The following is a 24,060-nucleotide window of genomic DNA, read 5'->3' as shown; positions in this document are numbered from 1 at the left end:
ATGCAACTTATTTGTTTTATTACAAAGTCACCGATTTTATGTTTTCATTCAGTGGAATCGCGATCCATTGATTTTATCGTAATGATTAGTGTTTCCCATGTCAAAGTAGGTCCGCCACAAGAACAGGATGAACAATTTAGATAAAGCGCTAAACGATTTGATGGGTGCAAATGCTTTTTTATGTATTCAGCTATAATCATTTCTGGAAGCGGAAAGATGTTATTTTATATACGAGACTTTAAGGTAGAAGTTCCCTGAAAAAAATTGTCCTCTCTATTCGTCTAGCTACCTCACCCGAAAAACACTTACCCCATAATGACTACCGTTCTGTGTGAAAGTTTTTAGGTTCCTCGAGAAATCAGTGAGTGCAACAGCACAGTTTTTTCTTGCTATGTTTTGCAGTATGATTTTCAAAAAAGTAGTTAGAATATTAGGTAGTCATATCGGTGATGAGCAGTAATCAGACAATCATGACAGCTCTCAAAAATCCGTAAATAATATTGCGAGTCATGAACTAAGTGTTTTAGGTTAGCGATGTTCCAGAGCGACAGGCCGAAGTGTTTTTGGTCCTGCGCTCGCTCTCGTGTATTGGTGGCGTCGTGGCCATTTGTATTGCATCGAAAGGGAAGTGATTTCCATAATCGTGATGGGCAGCGAGAGTGATCCTTTTGACTGACGAATGGCGCGAAGAAAAGGAGCTCACTTCCGGCATGAGGCGTTTGGTTGCATTGTCACGTTCATGGGGTTGCGAGAGGAGGAAAAGGACGGAAGGGAAGGGAAGGGAAGGTCCCCTTTCCCAATGACGGAGTAAAAATAGATGTTTTGAGGTTAAAGGTTGCGAACAAGGGCTCCCGGAGTGGTAATAAATGAATAATGTCGACGGGAAGAGACGCAAATGTTTTGAGAGTCAGAAGAAATGTAGTGAAGGTTAGTGGTGAATTGAACTGTTCTTAAATATCAGTGGTAGAAACGAGGTACTAATAACATGTATCAAATTACCTAAGGTTCAGTCATTATCACTGACATGAATATTCATGGAAATGTTTTGGGGTTATCACTGAAGGCTTCAGTAAAAACACTTCTTTTGTCCTTACAGTTAAGAGACATTCTTCGGGAATTATATATATGTAGAGTTTGAAGTGATTCTCCAGCTACAAACTTCAACGGAAATACATTGGCAGCTGTTCTCTCTATAATGCTGTATTTCCAAAGAATTGTTAGTGGATGGTGGCGAATGGATTTGAAGTGAAGAGCATACAAGAAGAATGCAAATTTAAAAAGGAACTAGAGACTCCTATTCTGCAGGAGCTACGATACTGACGAGAAAACACTGAAAGACAAATATAAGATATAAGAAGCACCTTATATTGAAAACGTACAAGGAAGGGCCCGCCAGAGAGGGAATTATCCCTGCGGAGGGCTGTACATAAAACCAAAGTGAACAAAGTGAAAGAGTGCCGTGATTTTATTGCAGATGGCTGCAAGTGTAGAATCCATATTACATTTAACATGTGGTAGAAAAGCGATGCATGGATTGAATAAAATGGCGCAGCAAGAGCATATTAATACTACTTTCCCGAAGTAGCATGAATTGGATATTGAACAACATTAATTTTATAGGTCTATAATTGTACATAAATCACGGTGTGATAAAAATTTCATAAGAGCTGCGTGTTCCAAACGTACAAATGAGCTATCATGCTGGAGGCAAGGTCTAAAGAATGTATTCTTTAGACCTTGGCTGGAGGTGAGTTAATGCCGAAGCCAAGTACATTTTCCGCTCTCGACGGGTAAATAAGTACGGCAGATTCGGCATTAACTTATACCTCTCCTGGTGGCTCATTGGTTTGATTGTCGACTGGAGTTGTAGGAAGGTATTGTGATAATTCCCCATCGGGGATATTCCCGAAATAGCGTGAGTTGATATTTAACATTTGTAACTTCATGATTGTATATAAATTACGGTGTGATAAAAATTACATATATATACATATATGTATGTATATATATATATATATATATATATATATATATATATATATACATATACACACATACACACACACACACACACACACACACACACACACACACACACAACTGTAAACTCCATTTTAACAGATGAATATGGTGCCAACTCTGTGCAGTTGTGTGAATGACTCATGACCATATTGAAAATTCACGTGGCAATCTGAATCTGCAATCTGCGTTTAACTAAATCATAATTTCTTTAAAAAAAAATCTAGTTCCAGGCCATTAGACCAAACTTTCATAAATCAGTCAGTAAATAATTTCTTAAAATAGCAGTCGATCAGATAACCATCACATGTTACTTGCGTCATCATAATTATTTTACAATCTGTCATCATCGTTAGCATCATTACTAGTCGTAGAAGGCTGCGAATTTATGTGTGATCCGTACTCATCCCGAAACCTAATGGTATGGAAATGCGATTCTTATTATTTGCGTTGGTAGTGTGATTAAATGACGAGCTTTCCGCCATTCAAAAGGACACACAAATAACCCCACTTTTTTTTTCCTCATACCAGCGGTGGGAATAACCGCGGTCATTTTTAGGAAGTTGTTTTTACTTATTCGTTTACTTCTAAATATAGATGTAGTATAACTACATTCATAACCGCCACCCCTATCCCCACGTCTATCTCTCATACAGCAAATATGTAATTTTTTTTATCTATCAGTCATTTTTTTTAAGTTTCTATTTTTATCGTTTCTAAATGTAGAATCAGTGTGGCAGTCTCTCTCTCTCTCTCTCTCTCTCTCTCTCTCTCTCTCTCTCTCTCTCTTCTTGTTTTTTCCGACCAGTGTTGGAAATAACCCCGGTCATTTTTAGGATTAGGAAGCAATTTATGCTTCTCCGTTAATCTCTCCCGTGTCTGTGTACAATGTACACAAGGGTATAAACGTCCACAAAGCTTCCGAATGACCAGAAAACATGATTGTGTTAGGATGGAGATCAATTTCAGTGCTCTGTTATCCGCTGCGTATGACAGTTGCTGGTGCTCTTTATGCCTTTATATAGGTTGTGATTCGGTGTTTAATCCTTTATTCTTGTGTTAGAATATTTGAATATTTAGCTCCTAATGTGCTCAGAATTTGCACTCATATATATATATATATATATATATATATATATATATATATATATATATATATATATATATATATATAGAGAGAGAGAGAGAGAGAGAGAGAGAGAGAGAGAGAGAGAGAGAGAGAGAGAGGGAGAGAGAGAGAGAGAGAGAGAGAGAGAGCCCCCTCTACAGCATAAACTAAAACTGATATGGAAAAAAACAAAAGTAATTCAAAACAGGTATTTATTTAAGTTTTTTCTCTGAGTATTTAATATTTTGTGTGGCCTCCATCTGTCTTTACCACATCCTGCATTCTAGAGGGGTATGATTTCAGCAAATTGCAAAAAAGCTGAGACTCAAACTCCATTTCCCTGAGCACTTCGGTCACCTCTCTTCGCAGGTCATCGAGGCTTGGTATACCATAACAGTTCACTGTGTGCACTTCAACACGATCCTTTAAGATACTACCAATGTTTTCACACACATTAAGGTCAGGGGAGCTACCTGGAAATTCACTTGGCGAGCAGAAATCGATAGCAGTGTTTCGAAGCAGCTCCTGTGTCTGAAGAGCCTTGAAACATGATGCCTTATCATGCAAAAATGTGACTTCTTCAACAGATAACACATTTTCAGGATCTTTAAGGAAAGGAAATACTCCACCAGTAAGCACAATTCCTCTGAAGTATTCGCCATTCCATGACTGTCCTTTTTCTTTGATGATCCACATTAACTGTTTGGCTGTGAAACAGAAAAATTCCCAAACATTCAGGAAATTTCAAAACTTGGCGATAGTGCACGTCATCGCTGACATCTAACTTTGCAGCCCAAATGATGTAATTTTTATGATTTGGCTTCCTGACTGTGTAAATGTGAAGAATTTGTCTGATGTGGCAACATGGAGAAAGTCAGCTTCATCCCAATCTTTAAGAAATGAACCACAAAACCATGCACGGTCTTCTCTCTGTTGCCGAGTGATGTTGGGCTTACTGATAACATGAAATGACTTGATACCTGATTTTTTCGACTCATGGTATACAGCACTATAACTTCTCTTCTGTCCCCTTTTTGTTTCTAGTTCAAGCACCAATTTATGTAAAGACTGCCTCAGCTATGATGTCTTTTGACTCCTGAGAATGGACTTCGGGTCTTCCAAGATTCTCACTCTTTTCACGATGACAGTCATATGGATTTTTGTTCCAGTTTCTTTTAACAAAGGATTCATCTCTTTTAATGTATTTAGCTATCCAGGAATGTGAAATGAAGGATGTGCCAGCATCCCTGGCCTCTCTAAAGGTTATAGCCTGGATTCGGTCAATCCATCTGATTTTCTCCGAGTCGTTAGCCATGGCCGTATCTAACTCCATCACTCAGTCTGAAAATACAAGAAATGTAAAATGCAAAGTAGCTTAATAGAAACTTAAAATAATGTACTTGGAGATAGGCTATAGCAGAAAACTTCACAACTTTCCATTTGTTCTGTGGAGGGGGCTCTAATTTTGAAACACCTGGTATGTGTATATGTATGTATGTATGTATATATATATATATATATATATATATATATATATATATATATATATATATATATATATATATATATATATAATTTTTTTCAACATTATATCAGTTGTTACAGATAATTTGTCTTAGTGTGGATGCTACAGATTTTGTCATCTTTCGATCTTTTGGATGAATACATGGGAGAATACAGTGTTAGTAATAGTGGGTGTTTGATTTTTATCTAAATATTTTTGTTGTTGGGCTATGATAGTTTTTCAAAGAATATGTTTTGGCAGTTGTGTTAGGGAAATTATGTAATGTATAGTAATTGGCAGTACTTTTATACTGGTATGACTTGAACCTTATCATGATGGGAGTAATGATTCTGAAACATTATTCATGGTGCAGTTTATAGGTTGCAACGTTGAATATTTAATGCACTGTCCAGTTCTACCTTTGTGGCTTTTCATATAAAAAAAAACGTGTTTTTCTCATGGGGTAGATCTTGGGCTTGTTCAAGTATCCGTGTTTTCCTTTTACTTCTTTTCGCCTTGCATGGTTTTGTTGTCGTAGTGAACACAAACAGCAGCATTTCTTATTTTGAAAAATTGTCAGTTTCTTATAGAAAAAATATTGTCACGTAAAAAAAGTATAAGATGGAAAAGTAGAAATATAGGTACAGTATTTGTTCTTTGATAAAATGACAGGATAGTGTGTGATTTTCAGTTTCATACTCGTCATTTGGAAATGTGATGTTCACGATTATTTTCTGTATTCTTTTTATTTACATGAAATTTCTTGTGTACAGGTTGATGGCGCAGCTTTTTTGACGACAGCAGCAGACCCGTTGCCTCTACCAGTAAAGTTTCACGTAGAAATCCTCAGTTGCCATCAACTCTCAACATGACAGATACCTTGTAAGTATAATTCATATTGGGTGCTCCTACTTGTGTTATCATTGGTTCTCTCTCCAATTTTAAAGTGTTTGGTTTTTTGTGGATTTTCCTAGAGGTAGATCATATTTTTTCATATTTAAGTTTTTGTTTGTGTATGATTTGCTATTTGTTTATTTATGTACCAAGGCTTCTTTTTGTTATGCCATCCTTATGATGGTAGTAGATGAACACTTCTGTGGCTTTTGTTTTCTTCATTATTTCCATAGATTGTTTTTATTTAATGTATCTGGAGTGTTTCATATTTCTTCATTCGTGTTATGCAAATATAAACCAGGGTTTTTCATAGTGAATCTTTCTCTGGCGGTATATTTAGCAAGTCTCTTTAGGACTGAAGTTGGTAGTTTGAAAGTATAATGAGCACTGACAAGCACTATGTTGTGTTGTAATGATATTAAGTAACAGCCATGTACTGAATGGTTGATATCTGTAGTAGTAAACATTTGTAAGCTTTGTTTTATGTTATATTCATTTTAAGCATATTTTTTGTGTGGCAAGGAATAAAGATACAATCAAGTTAGTAATTCCATATCGGAATTAGCCCATTTGAAGTTGATTAATGCTGAATCTGTGTTTTGGGAAGTGTGTTGTATATTTTTTTAACTAAACTAGGTTTAATGTTGATGACATTAAGGTGAATGGAAGTGCTCTTCCGGAGGTGAACTGTAGAACTGTAAATGGATTAAACCTTAGGCCATGGTCTCAATATTATTTTATTGACTGCTGTACACTTAAATTATACTGATGATCAAAGTATTGGATAGGTAAACTAAGACCTCATTTTTATTACAATAGTAATAGTAAATTATTGTAACTCACTTTTGAACTGAAACTCTTTTGTAGTGGGCTAACTGATTAAATACTAAGAAATTTTACTCTGAATTCTGTTTTGTGTTTATTATTGATGTGTTAACATAATCAAGAATTCTGGCTTGTAATAATGGAGTAACAAACTTTTTTGTGCATCACCCTCTTTGTGCTTATGGATCAGGCTTGTGAATCGGAAGGTGGAGCAGAAGCAGGAACAGACAGTCAAGAGGACAGAAGTAACAGCACAAAGGTAGAAAATGGTGGACATGCACCTTAATGAATGTGTAGTTTTTAATGTGTTAATAACCACTATTGACATCCCTTACACTAATATTTGTATGACCAAAACACTGATGCATGTTCTTCATTCCAACAATATGCATGAGATGGATTGAGCATGCATATTTATATTTATGGTACAAATTATAATTACTTAATTCTGGTTACTTGACTCACATTATGTTGCATGCGCTTCATATAATTTCTATTCCTTTATGAATGACAATTTGACTAGATGAAACACATGCCTTCTAATATTTTACCAGCGTACATCTAAGGAACTATATTTAGATAATCTTGACCATGATAACATTCCGTACGTGTTCAGTAGAGACATGTATGGGTAATTTTTGCACTTTTACTTGCATGTGGTGGTTTTAATCAGGGTTTAATTGAATAGCATAGCATATGCAGTAATGATATTGTAATTGGCTTGATAACCTACACTTTTACTTTTATTTGTACGTAGCTTACAAGAGTTTTTTATTATAATTGTAAATTTGTAAAGGAATCTGGAGTGAACTATATACCTATATAGAATAGTTTTGAGTCTCATTTCAGGATTTCACTTATAAGTAAAGTATAGTAGTTTGTATTGATGTTTTTTTTTTTTTTTACATTTTAATGCCTTTTGCTGTTGTTGCATTGTAAAATGAGTGCTGATCCTTGAAGTATTATGTAGCTCTATGTTTAGGCGTAAACATGCTGTTAATACTTCATCACAAGGTTCACAAATGTTGTTTTGTGCTTTCTGTTGATGTTAGACTTTATTATTATAGATGTGGTATTTAAATTAGAATGTTCTATTTAATTAGTTGCAAATATTAAACTAAGTAAATCTTAGTATATTTGAATGTGATTTTCCATTTTTGTAGTAACGTGATATGCAGTAAGTTAATTTTTGTAATAAGGCTTGGAGTCGTTGATGGATAGTCTATGATACACAGTATCTTTAAGCAGTGTCTAAGAAAGTTCATTTTGATTTGATTCTATGGAGATTTGCATGATGTACTATAGTAGTTTGTATGCCTGGGTCCAGTTGTCATGTATTTATGATAGTTATAATGAAGTGTTTACAATAAGTTACTGATTGCATGGTTGGATGTTTAAGTTTGTAGGTTAATGGTGCTGAGTAAATTTTAAACCTGTAGAGAAGGTAAGCCTAAGCAGAGCCATTGTGAATAAGTGCTTAGGAAGAATGTCTGCTAATTATTATAAGTTTAGTGCTTGCTAGTTACTATATGGTGAAGGGAAATTTAATAAGGGTTGATTTACTTTGCACTTGAAGTCAGTGATGCATCACTAATATAGAGTTTAGATCTCATGATCACTGCCTTTAATTTCTAAAGGATTAGATGTAGTATGGCAATCAAGGTCATATAATGCAGGTAGAATGGAGACTTATTTTTACAAATGTGTTAGAGTTTTGGTCACCTTTGCTTTTGAATGCAATATTTTCTTAAGAGAAATATGAAGGCAGTTTTAACTGAGATGTTTTGAAATTATTGGCACAATGTAGAAGTAAGAAAAAATGTATTATGGAGGTGATAAGTACCTTTTTAGAATGAGTGTGTAGTTATTTATATACAAATTGTAAAATTATTGTAAAGGATTTAGCTTCTCTTATAATGTTTGTACATACCTTTGTCTTCATAGTTAAAGAAAAAGTTGGGTTTGAAGCCTTATAACTTAAAACACTTCAGGTCATAGGCAAGGTCCTGTGGCAACAGTATAATTACACACATCTTTTGAGCAGCTGTATGCATTTTTTGTTAGAGATGATTTATAAATAGAAATCTGATATGTAATTTATAACTTTAATCTGGGACCACAGTTACTGTAAATCACTATGCCCATTGATAAGGTGATAAAACTACTGCATTTCTATATTCATGTGTGTATTTTTTTCCCAAAATCTGCAAAATAAAACTGGAAATCAGCAGCCATTAGGTTTATAAAAAAAACCAAGCCTTGCAAACCTGGACCAGATACTAATGTAGTTTGCCACCTTTAAGGAAATTTTGAATGTTGCCATTTTTCCAGACACAGTGCAGTTGATTCTAGATACTAAGGATGTTGCCTAGAAATGAAATTTCAGAATTTTTGGTTATCATAGGTTTTATATATATATATTTATATATACAGGCAGTCCCCGCTAATGTAACTTGCGCCGAAATGTTTCAACGAGGTTTAAAATTGTATAAATTTGAAACAAAAGTTATGAAAGCCTTACTTTTAATCCTTTGGGTATACTGCATGTTGTTTCTTGATGTTTTACCTACATTTTGATGTGGTGTGTATCCAAAACTGGTGGTTCTGGAATGTAAAAATTTACAATTTACTACAAAGTACAGTACTGTACAGTAAATCCTGTATGCAGTAAAGTATAGAGTACTGTATCCTACATACACTGCACAAAAGTAAAATACAACATGTTATACAGTAACACAGGTGTACAGTACACTGTACTGTACTGTAATTTATACCAAAGAGTTTATAAAAGATAAAAAAAAAAGTGAATTCCTTACTTTTATTTTGGAAACCCCAGTGCTTCTAACCCTGGAAAAATGGTGTGGCCTCATGATTCAGGGGATTCTGGAATGTAAAATTTAGTATTAGTGTATGTATAATACTGTACAGTAGTCCTGCATGCAACAAAGTACAGTACTGTACTGTATAAATACAGAACAGTCAGTATTTTACAGTAGAATAATAAATATATAAAAATTATAAAGAGTTAGGAATTCCTTACCTCATTCAGTGATTGTCAAGCTGTTACAACCGCAGGCTAGGTTGGGGAGATGGAGATTGTATGCGTGGGGGAGCCTGCAATGATAAGGATAAATTGCTGCAGAGTTTGTACTGTATGTGTTACACTGTTCTGTATCAGTTCAGGTATTTCACAAACCTATGTTCAACAAAGTACAAAATAAAAATATGAATGCCTTACCTAATTTCAGTGATTTTTAGAAGATGGAGGCGAGGATGAGGGAGCTCTAGTAAAGGTGCTGGGCAGTCTGGAATATTAGAATGAAGACGTTACTTTATATTTATCAAATGTACTGTACATATGACCATTTATAACATTAAAAAAAGTGAAGAATTCAATACCTTGAGTGATTTGAAAGATGTAGGCTACATGAGGAAGGTTTGTACAGTTCCAGTAGAGGTCAGGTTAAAGGTGCATGTCAGTCTGGAATGATAATGTACATGATAAAGATTAGAATAAAGTACTTCTGTGGATTTCATAAACAGTACACTAATTTTATAAAATGTATAACAATTTATAAAACAGAAAAGTGTTCTACCAAATTCTAGTGGTTGGCTTGCTTACTGGGATGGGCATATGGTAGATGAGAACAGGGGGCTATGGTGTGGCATCTGCAGGTGCTTGGGAGTCTGCAATGAAAAAGATAGAAATGATACTGTACACAGCAGTACTGTACTGTACTGTATAAGTATAATAACACACATTTTAAAACAATGTAGGCTAATAGAAATTTCTAAAAAAGTGAAGAATTCCTTACCTGGTGGACATGAAATGGGTGCAGGTGCTACTGGTGCAGGTGAATTTGGAGTTGAGCAGGGGACACCTGTCATTTGTGGAATGATAAAGATAGAAATTACCACACAGGGGTATGTATGCAATAAGCTACTGTACTGTATACAGTTTTATAAAGTGATTTGAAAGAAAAAAGTCATGAAATCCTACCTGATGGGGCTGAGAGGGGATAAGGTCAGCTGAGTTGGGCAGGGGAGGCTGTAACATGGATCTGGAATGATAATGATTATGTAAAGTTACAGCAAATACTAAAGCAATAGTGTACTGTACAGTGGTGAAGTGCAGTACACTTTTGTAACATTTATAAAAATTTATAAAACATTAAAAACATTAAGAATTCCTTACCTGGTGAAGTTGGAGAGGAGACAGGAGGTCCCAGAATTTCAAAACCCTGGAATTCTTCAGGGGGTCAGGACTGTCATCACTACCAAAGAGATCTGGAATGGCACATAATGAAATAAATTAGGTTATGCGATAGTAAATATAAAATTTGTACCATATGTACAGTACTGTATATACAAATGATTTCATGTATGAAAATTATAAAAATTAAACACTTAGAATTCCCTTACCTGATAGAGCTGGAGAAGCTGCTGGGGAGGTTACTGCAGGTACAGGTTCAGGCTCAGGTTCTGATTCATAGCCAGGTAGAGGTTCTGGGGAATCTGGATTAGAGTCACTTCTGCAATGATACAAATGATAAAATTTATTGGGTTATGCTGTGTATCTACAGTATGTAAATATAAATTGCAGTAACATTTTTATAAATATTATTACAAGTTATACCAATTTATATTACAGCAGTTAATAAAAATAAAGTTGAGAAATCCTTACCTAGACTAGGAGTGGCAGGTGGTGCTGAAGACTTCTTCACGAAGAAAGAGTCTAGCCTAGACTGCACTTTCTTCTTCAGCTGCTTCTCCTTCAGCGCCTCCCTGTAGCACGAGTAAGATCCAGCATTCCTCTGCGAATCCTCAAACCTGGCAATGTTAGGGTCCTCACCCTCAAATGCTGCCAAACATTTCTCCAGGTGAGCAAAACCCTCTGTCAAGCCCTTGATTGTTAATTCCTTGACCTTTGGTTGTGGTGCCTCTTCCTCCTCCTCGATCATCTGCTTCTCCAGCTCAATGAGGTCCTCCGATGACACCTCCTCCGTGGATGCCAGCAGCTCGGTGACATCCTCAGCTTCCAAGTCCAGTTTCAGCCTCTTGCTTAGCCCAACAATTTTCCTTGTCACAGCCTCAACACCTTCTGCCTGCTCAAACCCCTTAAAACTATTCACAACCTGATTACACAGCTTCTTCCACGCACCATTCAGAGTCGACACACCTTTACTTGGCCCCAAGCACGTGCGATGTCTCCACAGCATCTGCAATGTTGTAGCCCTTCCAAAAATCTTTCAGAGTCAACTCCTTGTTACCTTCAACGGCCCGTAAGCAGCGTATTGTCCTCCTCAGGTAGTATGCCTTGAAGTTAGCAATGACTCCCTGGTCCATCGGCTGTATGAGGGGATGTAGTATTTGGTGGTAGATACACCACCTTCACATTAGGTTCATATTACTAAGATTAGCCGGGTGACCAGGGCATTGTCTAAGACAAGCAGGACCTTAAAAGGCAGACCCTTCGAGGCACAATACCTTTCCACTGCGGCACAAAGTGGTCATTGAACCAGTCCTCAAAGACCATCAAGGTAACCCAAGCTTTCTTATTGGACTTCCAAAATGACGGGAGTTGACTCTTGAAAATGCCCTAAAAGCCCTGGGATTTTCTGCCAAGTACACTAGCAAGGGCTTAAGCTTCAAATCGCCACTAGCATTGGCCCCAAAGAGTAAAGTCAGCCTCCACCAGCTTTATGGCCTGGTGCTGACCTCCTCCTTGGAAATGTATGTACGATTTGGCATTCTTTTCAAAAAATAACCCTGTCTCATCTACATTAAATACCTGGTCAGCAGTGTAACCACCTTCCCTAATTATCTCAGCCAAAACCACTAGGGAAACTTTCTGCTGCTACGCCATCAGCGCTAGCAGCTTCACCTTGCAACTCACATTGTGCAAATTTGCACGAGCCTTGGAAGCGGTTAAACCAACCCCCTGGCGGAAAATTCTTCACTAGCACTGCCTTCCCATTTTCTTCACCACTGCCGCATGCAGCCCTTTAGCCTTCTCTTGAATCACACTCAGGCTCACTGAACACGCCGTTGGTCTGGTCTTCCAGCCAGATCAACAATAACTTCTCCATCTCCACTACGTTCTGGCTACGTTGCTTCACGCTAATCACCGTTGCCTTCATTGGCAGCGTCTTGCACATGTTTAAATACGCTGCTTGTCCTTCACTATGGTAACAACCGCCGTTCTGCTAAGGCCAAACACGCCTATCTCGGTGTTACTTTTTCACCCTTCTCGAACGCTAATTACGCCGTACTTGACTTCCCATGGTGATGCTCTTCCTATACTTCTTGGATGCACTAGCATCAGATGATACATTCTGCCGCTTTGGAGCCATAGTGAAGGCACAATTCACGAAAAAACTGCAGCTAAAGAAAAGCAACAATGAGGCAACGTACCTAACTCTGCGGAGGCAAACACGTGAGTGAGAAAGGGTTGTTTGGTATTGTTACTGTGGCGCTTGCGTGATCGACCCAGGAAGGTCGTTGTCCGGTCAACTACTGTACAGTACCAATGCAGTTACATACAGAGCGCAGCCCCGCCACTAAAACTAGTTCCACTTACAAATCCCCTGCGAAAAGCTACTAAAAAGTCATAACCTTGCAATGTATTTTAATAATTGTAACCAGAAACTGATTTTTGATGATTACTGTTAAACCAGAAACGGATTTTTTTATAAATATACATAATTGAAAAGCGTCGTAAACAGGCTGGGCAAGAACGGTTGCTCGTCAAAACTCAAAACAAACGCCAAGCGCCTGGATTTTTAATGAATATATCTGAAAACCGTCAGAAACTCGAACGTCGTGAAGTCGAACAGTCCCGTTGTTTCAGGGATCGAGAGCACTGTATATATATATATATATATATATATATATATATATATATATATATACACACATACATACATATATACTGTAGATAGAAAAAAAATTTTTGCTTTTGACAATTAGGGTCTCTCTCTCTCTCTCTCTCTCTCTCTCTCTCTCTCTCTCTCTCTCTCTCTCTCTCTCTCTCTCTCTCTCTCTCTCATCAACCAGCATTACTTATTGGCAAAACAATAATAGTTGTTGCTAAATTATAGTCCAAAGTTCAGTGGGGAAATATATGTAATAGGGTTTATATGTGACATATTTACATATTTAAAAGTTGAGACTGAAGTTTTGGAAAGTTCACTTTGAGACATGGACGTTTTGTAAAAGTTTTTTTTTTTTTTTTTTTTTTTTTTTGTAGGAATGTGTTGCATATGAGATGTGTGTTGGATTGCCTTTACATTGTTGTTTCTTTACTGTTGCCAGAGGGCTTTGTTCAAAAGTCTTGTGTGTTTTTAATAATATTTTGGCTGCAGTGCCTACTTGGTATTTTCAGATTGCCTGGCTCTTAGTAAGCATTATAGAATATTGATATAAGCCATTATTTTAGTTGAACATAGATATTATGACTTCCTCTTGTTAACTTCATCACAGTAAGAAATGAAGATGACTAAATTTTGTTTAGTCTTTTGTAAGTAATTGTGGATTTCTGTGTTTCAACAGTTGAAAGATTGACGGTCAACGTACGGTGGACTTTAAATGCAGTATTAAGGTAATCTCTTTGTTTGAGCACTGCTGTGATATCACTGGCTCCTCCTTGAGTGTGATGGCACTTTTCTTATTTTATGTACACACTCGCTCATCCACATTAAGCTTTAAATACAGTACCCATCCCTCCCTCCCAGTTCACTGTCAATTGCTGCACTTCATTGTAATTGCCTAAATCCTTTTAAGGGTGTATTTTAACTCCTCTTCCTCTAACAGAGAAAACATAAAATCCTTCTAATCAGCTTAGGTATTATTTTGGACCTCCTGGCTCCTGTATCCCCTTTTGCACAGTTAATGCAGTTGCGTGTTTTTTTTGCACAGGTTTTTTAAAAAAGCTATTATAACTAAACTTTATTTCCTTTACTAACTGCTGTGATGGTGCCATGATTTAAATATATATACATAGCTTGTAAAAAACCACTAGCTCTTGCTGTTAGGAATGAATAGTTTTCATAGAAACTAGTTTGTTAAAAGTTCATTGTTGATTGGCTTTGATAACCCAAAGAAATCAAATGGGTAATGGGCAAAGTGATTTCAGGTAAGTTTGAATATTAAAGAGAAGCTTATGCACACCGAATGTTTACTATAAACTTGAGTTCAATATGTGTTCACAATTATTTAGTTTTACAATTACTAACATTTGAAAGAGTCATTATTAGGCTTTTTGCATGCTGAAGCTTTGTTATTGATGTAGTGTTCAAGGACAACTAAGGTATTACAAAGTGGTTTATGAGTTCAGGTTAGGTGCTTACCTTAATTCTCTCCATTCATATCTAAATACATTTCAGCCATAGCTATATACATACTTATATATGTTGTGTAGATTTCTCATACTGTGTAAAGAAAGTATATTGAATAGGATTTCTAATTTTCAATTAATGGTTACTAAGAATATTTGAAAAGTTGCTTCATTGGCCAAAACCGAAGAACAGGTTTGTATGGTGTTCCTATTGATTCGCTGTCTTCAGCCCTAAATATCTTGTTTGCATTAACCTTTTTTTCTTTACTACTACCATGTCATTGAAAATACCCTATTTGCTATTCCATAGCATGTCATCCAAATGGGTTATTGATAGTTTCCTTATTGTTAATAATCACAGTCCAAAGGTAGACAAGGCTGATTAGTAATCCATTAAATTACTTAATTTAAAATTTTTTTTTCAGTATTTACATGTTAGGGTGTATATGCTCAACAAAATTAACAGTGGTAGTAATTATATATTTCCTAAGTCTTATTAGTCCAAAATATTGGGATACAGTAACTGCAAAAACTGGGAAGTGCTCAGTTATTTGAATGACATTTGTGAACACAAAATAAATTGACATTATTAAAACAGCAAGGAACAGGTCATTGTACTGCTGCACAGTGTACTTGAGACTAAACATATACCACATATATACTCAGCATCTGAGCCCCTTCTCCACCCATGTGAGACTTGTGTAAGCAAGGCAGTGGCTGCAGAGGATTCAGCAGGTAGAACTGTGCTCCCCCCTCCCCCCAAATCCCCCTGCCTTTTGCTCACATGAATAATAAGGTCATGCATCATTAAAAATTTATTGGTCTAATAGGAATTTGGGTACCAATATGGCACCAAGCTATTCTGGTTGCTCTTGATATAGGTGACCTCATTACAGTACTCACTATGTATCCAGTTTAACAGATATCACAAGAGGTACTCATGGGTGTAAAGTGAAAATTGATTTTCTGTGCCTGAAATTTACAATAGTTAATTGGGGGAAGGAAGGGATGACTATGTTGTGGTGAAGAATCCACCAAATATGCTTTTGGAACACTACATTGTGAAGCTGGCATTGAGAGAGAGGTAAAGAAACAATGTAGCAACAGCGTGGATGAAGTGAAACATTATCTTTAAAATGCTGGCAAATAATGAAATTCTTTGATTAAACAGAGGACAAATTAATAGTGCATATATAAGGTCTGTACCATACACATAGGGATGTGGCAGTTTATAAAGAAAATGGAAGTGAATATGAGCAGTTGTGATTAGATTGTTAAGGCTCAGGCTGGACTAGTGAGGAATTTTTTTAGACATTCAGAGTTTGGAAAAATAAAATAAACTTGGGATTTCAAGGATTTTGATGGTTTAGGAAAGTGATGTGAAATCATTTCATGTTGAACCCAGTAAAGGAAAAATCTGATGTAAAAATGCTGGTGAAAGTCATGATAGTAAAAGATATTTTGGAAATCATTGATCTGTGTAGTGTATCCTATAAGGGAAGAATATGTTAAAAGTGGAAGGCATCCTTTCTGACAACTCTTAAATTCCATAGAATTACTTTGAACCAACAGAAGCCATCAGATATCAAAGAAGCTGTTCCTGAGTAAAATTTTCATAAACTGAGTTGGTAAGTACTCTCAAGGATATTTTTTTTGAGAATGTCCAGAACCCTTTATCCTGTTAAGCATCAGTGCCTGGTTGCAGTCCAGATCCTGCCCTAGGCCCCGATCCACATGGGCGAGCTCTGCTTGGTAAACATTGCCTCTTTGCAGGCTAAGCCAGTCATGCTCACTTATGCTGCAGTCCAAACAACGCTGATTGGATAGTGAGAGCTTGGCAGTGACTGACACAGATCGAGTTGTGTATGACAACATGGATATATTATATTACAGTACACTGCTTTATTTGCATTAAAACTTTTATTCAGTCAGTTCATTTATAAGATTACCCATAATTACAAGTATTAATTATTTATAAGTGCACACACACACACACACACACACACACATATATATATATATATATATATATATATATATATATATATATATATATATATATATATATATATATATATATATATATATATATATATATATATATATATATATATATATATATATATATATATATATATATATAATCTTATAGTCCACTCTAAAGCCACTGCCATTTTATACGGAACAACAAAGAAAACAAAAACAAAAGTTAGCAGTTATTTAGTGATGAACTGGTGCATTGTTTTTAAACAATGCCATTATTAGTATACATATTACTTATAAAAAAAATAGTATGAAATATGATTAATACTGTAAGTTGTAAAGAACTTTAAGGAATCATCATCTTGTCACCTGATTGGTCAACTGTCAGTAAGCTGTCTCTGTATGGACTAGTCTGACAGATTTCCGTAGCATTACAATGAAGGATGTTAGTATGTTTGGTTTTCAAACAGTTCCCATAATACACTGTAGTCATACTCACCTAACGTATTTATTATGAAGGGTAAATTAATGGGAAACACTTGTTTATTTTTCCTTTTTTATTTAGTTATTCATTTGTGAAGATTTAACTTGAAATTGCTCCTTACGGAAATATTTCCGCAGGTGACGCCACGTCCATAGTGTGGCGTCTTTATCTGTTTAGCAGACGAATTTCCATCAGGGAACAGCCCTGCCAGGCAAAGCCTCGATACTTCGCTAAACATTAGGGAAGCCCTATATGAAGCGTTGCTTGTAGTTTCTCCATTTCTGACGTCACACCAAGCAAAGTTTGCTGAGCAAAGCTCACCCATATGGATGGGGCCGTAGATGTACTGTCTTGATCGAGATGATGATGATGATCATTACCGCCAACAGTGGGCAGTGCAAAGGACCTTTAATTACTGAACTCCAGCCTCTTGTCTCTTAGTTCTCATTCATCTTGGCCTAGGTCTTTGAACTCTTCTGGTGCCCTGAAGAGCTCGGCTGCCTTGTGGGCTGATGCTCTTTTGGTAAAGACTAGATCTAGAATTGAAATTTGTGGCGAGCTCAGGATGACAGGTACAATTGAGGCATTGAATGTTTGTCTCCTCGGCTTCGACTCTGGACACCTGATCTTGGGTAAAACTATCCTTTAGTTCATTTAGCCCATGAATCCTTCATGGATCCTGCAACATTCATGGATAGACGTAGTTCACTATCCAGGGTAAGAAACTAAATCAACTGTGCATCAGTAAATACCCCCTTGAATGGATGTGTGGTCTTTTCACAAGTTGATATGTAATGAGTAATATTCACATTATCTTAGACAAAGTTTGCAGAATGCATGATACTTTTCTTGCCTGAAAGACCATTTGTTTTGGCAGGTGGATGATATTGCAATTAGCAGCCCAGTGGTCTTAATTTTTGGCAAATTTCCTATTTGAACTAGTGGAATCCATTCTATCTGAAAGCTGCTCAAATGCTGCTCTCTTCCTTGTACTGCAGGTATATTAGAGAAGTAATCTAATAGTGAGGGGCATCAGTGAATCTCAGAAAGTAAGACTACTAGTCAAGTATCTGGTTCAAAATTTACTCAAAGATTCCATACACATCTTCCTTTCTTGGATGTCATGGTAAAGGTATGCAACAAGGGATTCATTACATAATCATTTATGTGAAGTTTAAATGGTAAGAGAGGTAATCCCAATATTGTTTTGACTAATTTTGCATCATATACCCAACTTACCTTTTACCAGTGTCCTATATGGCTGTTGGTATGATCCTGAGCTAGTGACCTGATCACCATTGACAGTATTGCACTAAAACTCTTGCCATATCCTTGGTGTACAGACAGGATTATCATTCAGAGCAAAGGGAGTTGGTTGATTGTATGTGTTGTTGACAGAAGCTGACTTATTGAAGACAGGCTGTAGGCTAGAATTGGTATGCAGTTACATAGGGTAACCCTTCTTTGTCTTACTATTGGGGTGCCACAGCTGTTTTTTTTTTTTTTTTTTTTTTTTTCCTGGCTTTGGATATAGTAATTTCTGGATCGGGGTCCCGTGTCAGCCGGTGAAATAATCCATTCAGCACTTATTTCTAGGTAATTCCGTTGCTAGATACCAGAGAAAAGTTAAATGTAAAGCTGGGGTTACTACCCCCAGAGCGAGCTCCAAGAAATGGAGTCGTATATGGTAAAGAGTGAGATTGTCACAATCACGGGACCCTGCCCTATAAAGATTCCCAATGTCAAAAGTCCCAACGAGAGGTGCCGATACAAGCCCATGCACTACTCATGGACTGTACACAAGGCAACACTAGCTGCATTCCATGTTAGCACCCACCCCACTAGAATGATGTTTATCATGGGAGGGAGAGAATGAAAAACAGGGTGGGTCACCGGGTGACACGGGCCCCTCCCAGAAATAGATTTTTCCTTTGTCAAAATCCTTTTTCTGGATCCGGGTCCCGTGTCAGCCGGTGAAATAATAACAGAGAAATTGAGAAATAAACATCATTCTTATGCTAATAAAGACTTAAAACAGAGACGTTGAAAACTAGGAGAATTCTACCTTGAACATTAGTAAGGTCCTCTAAATTCATGTAATGAAAATAATGTAAGTGGTCACCGTCTAAGATCATGAGCTTAGGATTGAACCTGAATAGGCTTGTATTAAGAAAATACTTTCTGCCTAATAGCAGACACGATGACAACAGAAACTAAGGCATATTCATGAGGCTTGTGGGTTTCATCAAGATGTCAGGTGTCCCTTGAATTGCAGATGCTACTTGAACAACAGGTAATATAGTTATGAAGGTAATACAGTAACACAGTCACCTCCTCTGAAAAGAATATGCAAGCATTTTGGCACATGTGACATGCTCCAAAAGACTAACAAATCCATAAGTATTTAGTACAGGTTTTTTTTTAAATGACTCATATAATGTAGTTTTGAAAATTTCTGGTATTAAATGTTGAGGTGAATCTTTATTCTCAAGCTAAAGTTGAATCTTGCATAACTGTGAGGCCCGGAAATAGTAGCTTCTTTGTAGAGAGGAATGCTACTGCTAGTGGTTATGAGGTGGGTGTATTTTTTGTGTAGTTCATAGTGGCAGTATTTTGTTACGAGGGTATGTTGTGTAAGGCATAGGTCTCAGTGCTTTGCTTTTTAGTAGGCTGCTAGGAAATATATAAGTGGTTAAGTTTAGTAAGATAAACTACTCTAACTTTAAGAAATGCTTAACTAGGGACTGGGGTGAGTATTGATTAGTGCATGATTGTAACAATTTACTTTGAAATATACAGTATTACTCTAAGTAGGCAAACAATGAATCAGTTTTTCTTATAGTAGTGTTATTGAATTTCACAGTGCTTTACTCTATTTTAGCCATTTTTCCATTGTTTTAGTCATTTGAGTGAAATATTCCTGATATCCTATTGTAGTTTGAACTTCTGCCCAACTGGTTTGTTATGTACTGTACATGGTGTAAATCTTCTTAATTATAAATATACTGTACAATGAAGTATTTAATTTTCACATAATTATTCTAAGGAAATATTAGTATTTTTATATTGTGAGTACTAAACATGTTGCATTTCATTAATGATAGTTTTGGTTCCAGGTGATAGGGGAAATTGCATTTGATGTATTTAATTTTTTTTTTTGTGTGTGTAATAAAAGCCCTTACTTAAGGACATATTACAAGAAGTCTCTAGTAGGGCCATTTTTCTATGTTTGTAAAGGAAACTTACCTGTTTTGATGAGCATGTTGTAGAATGTGAATGCTGTACATACAGTACTTCTAAATGTGTGTAAGTTTGGGGATAAAATGAACCTAGAGTTATGAGTTGCTCTATGAGGAATAGCTTTGCTGGCATAAAGCTGGCATAATCTAATAACAGTAATAAGGGCTTACAGGAAAGATTTGATGCAAAGATGATGAGGATGTATGTTGACAAAGATAGTTTGTTTACTGGCTTCCTCTAGAATATGTTTATAAAAGATAGAATGGGTTAGTGGATCTAAGACAAGTTCCTGTCTCCATAGCTTTGTAAATGATTCTGTAGATGCAGGTATAAAATGTGTTAGAGATCAAATTAAGTGCGATATTGTGTATGCAGTGGTTCATGCCTTGATATTATGGGCTTTTCTTTGGCAGAGCTTACGGAGTTAATAGAAGAAGATGCTCAGTAGAAGATAAATAAACCCAAATTAACCAAATTTATATTATGGACATAGTTTGTACTAATGAAAATACAGTAAAAAGAAAATCTGTACAGTACTTTTATTTTTTTGTTTTTGTTTGAAGGTTTCATGCCTGTTACACACCATGATAAATATCTCTTGAGAGACTTGTTTCCCCTGCATTTGTCTCTTAGAGGTTGTTTAATTTCAGAAGACTAGCAGAATAGTCCTATAATTTTGGAACTTAGTGCATTTGAAAAAACTTACCGATAAAAGATTGTGATACAGTAGTACCATACGTCCAGTAGAAGTGCCTCCAGTATATCTTTTTAGAATTATTTCTGGGTGTATGATCCTAAAGGGAGAAATCTCATTGAATTAATTTTTCATTGTACTCTGAACATGTGGTCTTGACAACAGTTCATTTGTTCAAGGGGAATTTTAGCCTTTAAGTACTTACTAATCACTGGGAGATACCATACTTATGACTAAGTATTTTGTTAATGAGCGTTGTGCACTGTTTCCTCCTCTGAGTATGTGAATGTTCATATCCATATCCCCTCAAGAAAATTTATTAAATTACCAGGTAATTTTAAGGATGGAAATCATCAGTTAGAATTCAATCTGATGTATTATTAGCCCCGATTGATAATTGATTTGATATTGCATGGAACATTGCAAGGAATAGGGGGTAATATTGTAGAGTAGCTTTCTAGTTATCAGTATTTTCCATGCCACTGTTCTGGAGGTTACAAAAGTAAAAGTGAAAATAAATTATATGTTATTGTAGGTAGAATTTTCCGTTGATATTTTTGCTGATTCCCCTTTAATGTGAAATGTAATACAATACTGCCCAGCACCCCAATTTTAATGATTTAAAGGTTGTTAATGAGCACCGAGGTGAGTGAACATGTTGTTGCACACTTATTTGCAATGTCTGAGGGACTATGATATTTGCAATGTCTGAGGGACCAATCATAGCACTGCATAGTGTACCCAGCATACTTATATAAGATAGAAACTCAAGCCCCCCTCTCCTCTTGCATGAGACTTTTGGAAAGCTAGGGAATGGTTACTGATGACTCAGCAGGTAGACCTATGCACCAAACCCAAACTGCCCCCACCCCCAAGCTACATAAACCCATTGAACAACTAGATCAGCATAGGTATATCAGAGGCAGAGTAACTTATTGCGATAAATTCCATAAGGGTGGTGATGTACTAAAGATCTTTAAATTTAAAATATCAATGCAAATATTTCTCAAAAGTATATAATGTGTATCTATATATATATATATATATATATATATAGATATATATATATATATATATATATATATATATATATATATATATATATATATATACATATATACATATATACACATGCAAACACAGACACACACACACATATATATATATATATATATATATATATATATATATATATATATATATATATATATATATATATGTATACATATATACACACATAAACACAGACACACACACACACACACACACATATATATATATATATATATATATATATATATATATATATATATATATATATATATATATATATATATATATATATACATACAAATATAATGCATATACAATATATACTGTATATTGGCAACCAAGAAAATTTAATCTATAGAATCACATTTTCTGCAATACAGGACGTTTTGTAATCAGTCATATAACATAATGTCATAATCCAGTTCCAATGACCTATACTATAAATTTTGGTTTTAAAATTTTTGGTACATAAAATGAAGACTCAAAAGTTGTAGCTCTACATTTTAAAATTCATGCCTGAAATTTGAACAAAAAAATTCAAAAATATCTTAAATTCAAAAATATCAATGCAAATATTTCTCAAAAGTATATAACAATGTGTGTATATATATGTATATATATATATATATATATATATATATATATATATATATATATATATCTATAGAGATATATATATATATATATATATATATATATATATATATATATATATATATATATATATATATATATATATATATATATATATATATATATATATATATATATATATATATATATATATATATATATATATATATATATATATATATATATATATATATTATATAATGTATACACTTATGTCTATATTTTTAGGATTTTCCCTATATTTTCTAGATTTGTAGAACACTAACAGGTCAGCAACAGAATTTTACTCACTTGGCCTTTATGGTCAACACTAACAGGTCCAATTATAAAAAAATAAAAAGAAAAAAAGGTATATTTCATATGAGCTTAGGGTTCTACTTCATGGAGGAATGTTGTGTAAACACTGGGGTTAACTAAAGTAATTGTTACAATAAAAGGATAAAAAAAAAATGGAAAAGTAAATAATATTGAGGCTTGCAAAGCCTGGAGGTCTTCCTACTCAAGACTTGAATGCTCGCAAGGCACAGCCCAAGAAGAGTCCAATGGGTCCCTCTGCAAGAGAGATTTAAGGATTACATGCCAGTAAGGGAAAATATAAAACATTCAGTTAGATCAAGACTGCACTGAGAGTGCCAAGGTCTGGAGGAATGAATGAACACTTAACACTGGAACACAAAACACTTGAAATAGCACTGGGTAAAATGGCAGAATGGATACAGAGATATACTGGCACTCAACAAACACTTCTAAGGGGAAAATGTCGTGACTGAAAGGCCTTCACTTGTACTTTACCGTTGGGGGGGGAGGAGCAGCGGGTCTCTGGCGAAGAATGACGAAGGGCGATCGCACTCGTGGCACTATACACTAGTTCACATGGAATGTCCATTCATGTGGTGACGAAGGAACTGGATCCGAGTCAGGAGGGTCAGGTGGTGGGGGGGGGAGGGGGCCTCGCAGCATCTCATAGTGATCTCTGGCGTGTCTGGCTAACTGCAAAGATCTTCCTTCCTGTCCTGGCTCCTTTTAAGGCATCTGCTGAGGGTAGGGGCCCTGATGTTGGGCCCGTATGCTGACTGTGCCCAATATGTATCATCTTCCAGGTGTCTTGACCATCTGCTTGCATCTCCCCAGGTGTCCTGTGGAAAGACAATTCAGCGCGATCACTCTGCCTCATAGAATGGTTGTTTTAGATGATCATCTAAGCTGCTTAAGGGAGTGGCACTCAACTTCTTATCCTTGCCCCTTTTGACCGTGCTATCCAAATGTCTGTCCCAGGTAAAGGGAAGGG

At 35.8% G+C, this 24,060-nt stretch overlaps 1 protein-coding gene across 31 annotated transcripts in view; it reads left to right on the top strand.

Moving 5' to 3' along the window:
* p120ctn (adherens junction protein p120) overlaps nucleotides 1-24,060 on the top strand; it is a 312,485-nt gene that overhangs the window by 117,971 nt on the left and 170,454 nt on the right. For 17 of the 31 annotated variants that reach the window (XM_067105321.1, XM_067105348.1, XM_067105329.1 and 14 more), the window contains exons 2-3: nucleotides 5,405-5,513; nucleotides 6,541-6,609. In XM_067105321.1, coding sequence (XP_066961422.1) covers nucleotides 5,500-5,513; nucleotides 6,541-6,609 — 83 coding nt within the window. In that variant the 5' untranslated portion in view covers nucleotides 5,405-5,499. Of the gene's footprint in view, nucleotides 1-5,404; nucleotides 5,514-6,540; nucleotides 6,610-13,901; nucleotides 13,951-24,060 lie in introns of all 31 variants that reach the window. The other 14 variants (XM_067105345.1, XM_067105326.1, XM_067105323.1 and 11 more) reach the window with 3 other exon arrangements.

The sequence above is a fragment of the Macrobrachium rosenbergii genome, chromosome 6 (genome assembly GCF_040412425.1).
Source record: "Macrobrachium rosenbergii isolate ZJJX-2024 chromosome 6, ASM4041242v1, whole genome shotgun sequence".
NCBI classification, from domain to species: domain Eukaryota; kingdom Metazoa; phylum Arthropoda; class Malacostraca; order Decapoda; family Palaemonidae; genus Macrobrachium; species Macrobrachium rosenbergii.
Note: the sequence above shows the minus strand (reverse complement) of the source record. Positions and strands in the feature narration are given on the sequence as shown.